Below are 8,693 nucleotides of genomic sequence, written 5' to 3' on the forward strand. Positions count from 1 at the left end.
TAGATATTTGGAGATTGGATTCAGCACTTTACATTATAAGGAAATGAACTTGAAAGATGTGACTCAAACATAATAAATATAGACAAATTTGAGTTATTAATTTAGATCTAAATTTCAAAATTTAAATTTTCTTTCTTTGTGTAGTTCAAATTTTCTCTACACTTAAAAGTAACTATATTCCATATTTACATTTTATATTAGATAATTAAAATGTCATTTAATAGATGTTCATACACTATAAATAAAAATAAGAGAAACTTCTATTGTATTGAATGAAACTTATTTGTTTGATACAACTAATAGTCCTATATTAAGTTGGTTATCCTTTGGGTTACACTTTTACAGAATAAAATATTTCAATAGTGTTGGTGTAAGACCCTTACCAAGGATCTCACACCCCAATCCCTTCTTCCTAAAATAGTGTCATATATAACATTTATCTGTTTTATATAATTATCATCATTTTTTGTTTATATATTATTCCAACCCTTAAGCATACATAAAATATGTAATCTTTGTTCTTTATTCCATGAAATCATTTATAGAAATTGACATTTGAGTACCACTTAATTAAAAAAAAAAAAAGAAAACAAGTGTTCTTATAACAATGTTGATAGAATTAACTTTCATTATCAATAACTTTTGTATAAGTCTATAATGTGTAGGTATATTTGAGTTTTGAAAAACTATTTTGAATCACAGTCAATAATGATCTTGTTTATCCCAATTTGACTTATGCTCGTCCAAACTTGAGATTAAATCTCACGTAGTCTAACAACTTGTCTTGGGTTTGAATTAATCCAACGTAATTTAAGTCCGACCTAGCTTGACTTAATTTTGACATGATTTAACTTGTTTTAGGCTCAACACAAATCAATATTGTATGACTTAAGTTGAACGTTACTCAACCTTGTATCACTTGAACACAACTTGAACAACGCGTTCATTTGTGTGCAATTCAATCTAACCTCACATAATCTAAAATGATCCAAACTCACATTAATATTAAAATTTTCAAAATCTAAAAAATTATCCAATCTATATTTTATTTAAATCTAATTAAATGAATTGGACTTAATATCCAATAATATAAATTTATATTTGAAATAAATGTATTAAAATAAACTTGTTGTAATTATGAATTGGATTTGAAAATATGAATTTTGTTTCACCTATCCTATCGTTAATTTTAGGGTTAGCTTTTAATTTCCAACTAAAATATTGAGTTTATATATATATATATATATATATATATATATATATATATATATATTTATAAAGTTAATTAACTTGATAACGTTAAAACTCAAATAAATTTATTTTAATTAATTGACTGGATTTTTTTTGGATTATGAAGCATATCCCATAAACTCACATAAATTTTGGAGTTTACCCAAATTCTTAAAACACAGAAGGCCGTTAAAAATACGTTCACGGAATTTTCAGGGACTAAATGGCAGTCTACGATGGCAGTCTTTGATGCTAAAATTTCAGTCTTTGATGTTAAAATTTCTTCATTTCCAATACCGAAAGAGATATTCATGGTCAATGACTCGTGAAATTCAAGAAGTTCCCTTCTCTGATTTAATGGTCTCTTAAGATCAACTTGGCCAGCTGAAAACAACCACACCAAAGGTGAAAACAAGTCACGTGAAAGCTGACGTGGCTGGACAAACAAACAAAAACGGAATGACTCTGAAATTGGACTTTTCTTCATTGCAGCATTGCCAACACCAAAAATGTTTCTGCACTGCCATTTGCCTTTCTTCATACATGCATACCTTTTCTTCATTTTTCTTTCACAGTTAAAATCAAGTTACGGCTTTCCTTTGAACGGTGAATTCTTTGAACAACTTCAGCTATCATCTATTGTTTTCATAAGACCATGTAATAATGCAAGAACACGTTGAAGCAGAAGCTTCAGCCGCAGTTTCAAGCTTTTGCTGAAGGATAATTATTACAGGGCAACATTTTGAATGTTTACAACCTTTCTTTTCTTCTTGATTTTACCTATATAAAAGTCTTATTTGTTCTATTTCCATTTATTTTTTTATTTCATTAGTACCTACTAAGTGTTTATCCAAACAGGAGCTTTGTTTGTTGAAACAAATTATTTGACCACAAACCAGTAATGCGAACCTTGTGCTTTGTAACAGTAATATATGGATTATAATCTAGCCAAAAGAAGAGAAACAAAATAAGTGATCATGGTCGTATATGAAAACAAACCTAAATTTCACTTGCCAAAACAGTAACCACAATCTGATTGTTGGATTGTGTGACATTAAAGTGATGGTCATAATAAGCTTTACTTTATCGTTGACCTAGCATAATAGTCACAGCAAAAATCATGTTACCATGTCAATTGATTCCACTTAATTGTGGCCTTTGCAATAATTATTCTTCATTATAGATCCCTTCTTAAAAAAGAACACTTTTTATAAAGGTGAAACTGCAGCATGTGCTAAGGGGATAGCCCCCTAATATATGTTAAAATGCAGGGTGTGGCTTTCAGAAGGAAATCGTCAATCATAGCCAACTTATTCCTAATCTCACTAAAACTTCTACTTGCCTAATTCCATGGATTACAAACTAAAGAAGGAGAGTTGCTTCGTTAACACCATCTGCAAATTGTTTTATCAATTTTCCATCTTTCTCCTAGAGACATTTCCCACCAAACCCTGCATTTCTGAATAGTGATTGTTTTATCTCCTCAGGGCTAACGCAATTTCTCTGTTCACCTACCTATGACCATGAAATGAGTAAGTTTACGGTAGAGTTTCAAGCATGCAATTAAGACTGAAGGGACCAAATAGAATACATACCTCAGAACAAGATGCTTCCACTGAAAAGTCATTGAAGCTGCTTACAACACATTGCTGAATCTCAAGGCCTAATGCATCTAATGTATTGATGGTTGATAGTAGCAATCCAGGCTTTGTGGCACAGCAAATGCTGATCCTGGTGTCCTGGTCTCTCCTTTCAACATCAAACTGCAAATACATTTATTGAGAAAGTGGGTCTGTGATTATGCTTTAAGTCAGGGGGTTTGGTTTGGTTTGGTAGAGTACCTTGGGGGAGTTTCTTACAATTGCTTCATTTGGTTTCACTTGGTCTTTTGAAATTCCCAACAGATTAATCTGACTTGAGCCCTCTTCCCCCTCTTCTTCTTGCAACTTACCAATCCTTTCCAAGAGCTCTTTCATGTAGTCTATAGTATCCCCAAGAATAGAGGTCCTGTCCATCTGTTAAATTAAAGTTGATATTGCTCAATTCAGAGTGTCACACAGCAAATCAAGAAAACAAAGAAACCAAGTATGGGTCATGTTATAGATGTAAGCCAAACATGAGAATTCCAATTTCGCTTTCGCTTATACTGATTCAGACATTACAACAAGGGAAAAGTAAGGGTTAAAAAAAAAGCAAAAGACATTGTTTTGGAAATGACCTTGCTGATCTTGGGGACTATTGACCTAAGCATGGAAAGACGGTCATTGAGACGCTTTCTTCTCCTCCTTTCTGCCATGAGATTCTTTGAGGGCTGTCCCTCTAGCTTTTTGGACTTCTGTTTCCTCTCTGCATCATCAGACATGCCTGTGTTGAAGAGTGGAATCTCTGTGCCTTGTGGATTCTCAACACCTTGTTCCTCAACTTTGCAGACACTCTTGATTTCTTCAAAGTTGTTGTTGTTGTTGTCATAAAAGGCAACATCTTCATCCTCCAGTGTGGGTGGAAGTGGAGGTGGGGGATCATCGTTGGCAGGGTGAAGGTGCGGCAATGGCATTGTGAAGGCATCAGGAAAAGGGTATGGTGGTAGTTCATTGGTGAAAGGGCATTCAAATCTGCGGTCTATGGGTGTTGAAAATGCAGCAAACAGAGAGTTAGAGGTGGGGAAAGATGGGTTCTCAAGAAAAGTGTCAAAACTCCAACCATTAGACAATAGCTCCAAGAACCCACTGGACAGAGCATTCCATGTCTCTCTTCTTGGAGCCACCAATTCATCTAAGAAACCAAGCTGAGAAAGCTCCATCTCTCTTCTTTCTCTGCTCCACAGGGAAGACTATCTAGACACTGTCACTCTGTGACCTTCCCAAGCAATAATGTTTTCCCAACTTAAAAAATAATTTAAACTGAAATAGGTCAGTAGGCCAAGGTTTTCACTACCGGTAATTAAATTTCATTTGAACTGAAATTTATTTTTTACATCAAGTTATTTTATAATTTTTATTTTACATATTATACTGTAAATATATTAATATATAATGAAATTCATATATTAATATATAAATTTTAAGGGTGTACCATAGTTTTAGAAAAAATGTGAAGATAAATTTGCAATTATATTTGAATGGATTAATCTTTATATTTTAATAAATTAAAATATAAAATTATTATTTTATCTTTATAATAAAAATTAATATATATATATATATATATATATATATATATATATATATATATATATATATATATATATATATATATAAATCCAAGGAACATCATTATTCCATTCCACTTCTATACCTAATAATAAATATAGATAGAATTGTGCCTAAGGAACTGGTTCCATAATCGGTACCTCCCATGTCCACCCACCATTCCACACCTCTCATGGAATGAGTTAGTTAATCGATTCTAACATCTTTTGCAAGCACATAAGAATCGGTGACGAAACTGATTCTCTTCTATAGTTGGTTAGTAACTCGATTACTATCAGCAAAAATAACAAAAAAATGGAGCAACGTGGATGTTGCAACAGTCATGTGATAAGGATATAATGGTAAAATTACCATTTATTCTCGCAAATCTTCGCAAAAATAAAGAGATGGGATTTCAGTGTTATCCCACGAATCGCCTAAAATATTCTCATGAGAACATGAATATAGCTTAGAATCCGTTCCTACAAACTAGCGGGTTCTCATGCAAATATAACATATATGTATTTATTCTTCAATTCATAAATTTACTCTTCTTGAGTCTCTCTACCCTCATTTCTTTTCCTTTCCACCCTCCTCCCAATTCAATATGAACTGGTCTGATTGGACACTAAACTCAAAAATGGTCTTAAAGAGGAATAACATAACCATTATAAGAGGTTTAGTAGTGTACATACTACATCCAAAATATATTATTATTGTGAGACTTAAAACGGTCCAATAAACACAAGATCCAAATGTGATATCCCAAAATTAGGGAAAGATGATATTTGTAATTACATAAACAAAATCCAAGTTATAATAAATTGAATCTAGTTATTATATATGTTAATCTGTTATTATATAAAGAACTTATCTTATTTATTATTATTCTCTACATACTAAAAGGCCCACGAAAGCCTATACATATATGTATGTTATCACAGGGAGTACACTCATCCAATACTCACTCTTTAATCTCATACTCACCAAATACTCTTTATTAATTTGAGTGTTGGAGTCTTTGTAGGCTGACTTCTCTCCTTTGTGGCAGATCAGAACTCACACTTGTTCCGAAGAATAGACTAATTTATGTAGGATCAATCAGGTAATTTTTTGTAAGAACAAGTAACTAGTATGGTTGCACCATATTTTGATCGAGATTAGCTTGTGATTACCAACATACCCACCAAATAGCCCTATAAATACAATAGTGGTAAGGATAAAAGGTATGTTTTCTAATTAGCCAATCACACATTTGTCCAAGATCGATAACAACTGAATACTAACTCAAGCATCAAAGTACCTTTTGTAGGTACCTCCCTCTTTTTACTACTCAGACCGATTAGAAGAGAAGACGAGAGAAGGATCATCCACCTGAAGCATCGAGTATCAGTGGCCTTATAAGACTATCCCAATCTTGTAAGAACATTTGTTACTTATCGTGGGGTCGAGGACAACCCTACTTAGACTAAATGGTGAGAACGACGAACATGGCTAGATCGGAAGCACAAGGGCCTCGCAGAAAAGAATGGGAAGACCTTGAGAAGATGAACATGGATTTAGATATAAGAGAGTGTGTGAACATTCAAGTTGTTAAAAAGAAAGAAAATTGACAAGATAGAGCATTTGAGAGTCAAAAAAGTGTGCTCACAAAAAAAGCTAAAGGACAGTGACATCATACCAACGCTGATGAACGAAGACCACGAGCTGATTAAGTTCACTAGCTAGAGCCATCCCAAATCCTTGATACCTGAGAGCAATCCATTTATGGGGTACCGACCTTCGTCTTAAAACTATGAAGCTTCGATAAGGAGGCACCCCTTTATGGAAGGAATCATGGAAACATCACTACCATCTGGTTGAAAAACGCCAACTGTAGACCAATATGACGGGTTTACTAACCCATATGAGCATGTCGGCATTTATGTAACCCAAGCTAGCCTATACACCACGAAAGATGTCATCATGTGTAAGGTTTTCCCACATTGTTCAAAGGAGCCCCATTGAGCTGGTTCACACGATTGTGTCCTTTATTAGTGGATTGCTTTGATACATTGTTGCTAAGTTTGGAGCAAAACTCGCCATGAGTCGACCTCACCATTTGACATCCATCGGTCTAGTTAAAATCTAATAGGAGAAGGAAAAATCCCTATGATCCTTCATTAAACGATTTAGGAAGATAGCGCTTGAAATAAGGGGGCTAAGCCTAGACATAGTCACACACCACATGGTTAGGACCTTAAGGTCGAGCCCTTTCTTAGATAGCCTCTAAAAGAAACCTATCGTTGATATGGATGAACTCAGATAGAGGGAAACCATGTTGATGCAACCAGAAGAGCTCCATGATTTCAAAAACCAAATCAGGAATGATGTGCAGCCCGAGAAGAAGCCCACTAACTGACCACATCTTCAGTTACACATTCAGCCCCCCTCAACAAGAAGCATAGGGACCTTATCTGAAGTCCAAAGCTTAATAATTACACCCCTTTAAACGCAGATTGCACCTCATCTGACACCACTTCCAACCCAAAACCTTAAGACAGTGAGTTTATGGGTCTTCATTATATATGCTCAACTTTCTCATATCTATACAATATGGAACTTAGATTCATACTTAGATTCTCAACAATCTCCTCCTCTTGAACCTTTTGTCAAAAAGACTTTCGATATAGAAATCATATTGTACTCATATGAGCTAATCACAAAGGCTAACCATTGACTCTTATACCACTAATGAGTCTTTCGAGGGAGGATCACCGAGGAGATAAATAACACCAATGAGATATGAGTCCAATCCACATAAGGGATTAACACTACCTCCAACTCAAAACCTTAAAGCAATAGGTTTATGGGTCTTCATCTTTATATATTGCTCAAATTTCTCATTTTTACCTAATATGAGTCTTACACTCAAACTTGGATTTCCAACATATATGACATGCGTATCCATTATCAACAGAGAACCATATTGATTATATTAAATTTGTAACAACAATTCAACCATTGCTCCAACCACTTTCATGAAATACAATGAAGAAAGAAATTATCGGTATATATAAAAATTATCGATACAAATAAAGGAAAAGTAACAATTACATCAGATATAAGAGGAGGAAGAGAGGATTACACGTGGAATAGGACCACTAGAAGGAGAAAATCAAAGTTATACATAGAGTGTCGAAGTGAGTCAACTCGGCTTACACGGGTTAGCCAATCATGAGTTGAGCTAAAAAAGATTAACTCAACCCAACTTACTTTTTAGTGAGCAAAAATTTTGTAATTCGACTCGACCCACCCCAGGTTGTGGATTAGTGAGTTTACTTGTAATGTTTTTTCTTACAATTTATTTTATATATTTGTTGTAGGACAACGAAAGTGGTTTTACTATATTCATTAATAGTAGTGAGATTAAAGTGTTTACCTAATTTTTTAAATATTATATAACTTGAAAAACATATAAATTAAACATATCTAAACTAATTTAAATATTATATTGAACAACATTGTAGTAGTTAAAATAATAAAATTGTGAATCTATATAATTAGAAGTATTAAATAATTATAATAAAAAAAGGACAATGATATTATGACTCTTATTTTTTGACTTTTATTATTTATTTCTTGACGTGACTTAGTGTGGATAATTGATTAATGTACTACCATTTTTTTTCTTTAAAAGAATCAATGGTCCACCTTAAGGCACCTCGGGGAATCAAGGATAAGAGTCAAAAAATAGGAGTCAAAGTATAATTTTTCATAAAAAAAATGGTAAAATAATTACTAAAGTATTGTTGTTGGTAGATTGTGGATCAATACACCTTTAATCTAATTCAAACTTGTTTAAATTGTGGAGTTAACTGAGTCTAGTTCAGTTCAATTCATATTTAAAAAAATTTAGAAATTTTCAACCTAACTTGAGTCGAACTTATGTTGAATCGGGTTGGATTACGCATTAGAACCCATTTTAACATTTTTGGTTATGCATATAAGCGTTCTTGGAAGAGCTAATGACCTTTAGGAATGAGCCATGAGAGTCCAATATGGAGTAATTTGAATTTCTATATATGAATTCACTGCATAAATATTAAAACAAAAACAAACTTCAAGTGATAATATATAATACTTTCCTTTATTGTAACTTATTGATCTACGGTTGATGTAGTGGATACAAAGATCACCCTTACAAGAAAACTTAACTTAAACACAATACGTTGAAAGCCTAACTTTAAGATAAACACAGGGAAAGTTTGTTATATATGTAATCGAAGACGTTGG

At 33.2% G+C, this 8,693-nt stretch overlaps 1 protein-coding gene across 2 annotated transcripts; it reads right to left on the reverse strand.

Annotated features, from left to right (window-relative positions):
- Positions 1-2,365: 2,365 nt before the first annotated feature.
- Positions 2,366-4,100, reverse strand: LOC114174896 (transcription factor bHLH93-like). Of its 2 annotated transcripts, none has more exons than XM_028059629.1 (4): positions 3,449-4,099; positions 3,072-3,245; positions 2,826-2,993; positions 2,366-2,745 (listed from the first exon to the last, which is right to left on the reverse strand). In XM_028059629.1, exons 1-4 carry the CDS (start codon positions 4,028-4,030, stop codon positions 2,659-2,661), a joined length of 1,011 nt encoding a protein of 336 aa, XP_027915430.1. In that variant the 5' UTR covers positions 4,031-4,099; the 3' UTR covers positions 2,366-2,658. The 2 variants fall into 2 exon arrangements, with proteins under 2 accessions (XP_027915430.1, XP_027915432.1); XM_028059631.1 differs by having other exon boundaries at positions 2,422-2,741; positions 3,449-4,100.
- Between the last annotated feature and the right edge of the window lie 4,593 nt (positions 4,101-8,693).

Source organism: Vigna unguiculata, chromosome 3 (assembly GCF_004118075.2).
Source record: "Vigna unguiculata cultivar IT97K-499-35 chromosome 3, ASM411807v1, whole genome shotgun sequence".
Taxonomy (NCBI): domain Eukaryota; kingdom Viridiplantae; phylum Streptophyta; class Magnoliopsida; order Fabales; family Fabaceae; genus Vigna; species Vigna unguiculata.

What these genes read in the sequence shown, in the direction of transcription:
- LOC114174896 (XM_028059629.1), bottom strand. Translation starts at nt 4,030, where the DNA reads ATGGAGCTTTCTCAGCTTGGTTTCTTAGATGAATTGGTGGCTCCAAGA. An exon ending in TAGTCCCCAAGATCAGCAAG is followed by an intron (nt 3,246 to 3,448) that starts GTCATTTCCAAA and finishes TTAATTTAACAG; the next exon opens with ATGGACAGGACCTCTATTCT. An exon ending in TGGAAGCATCTTGTTCTGAG is followed by an intron (nt 2,746 to 2,825) that starts GTATGTATTCTA and finishes TCATGGTCATAG; the next exon opens with GTAGGTGAACAGAGAAATTG.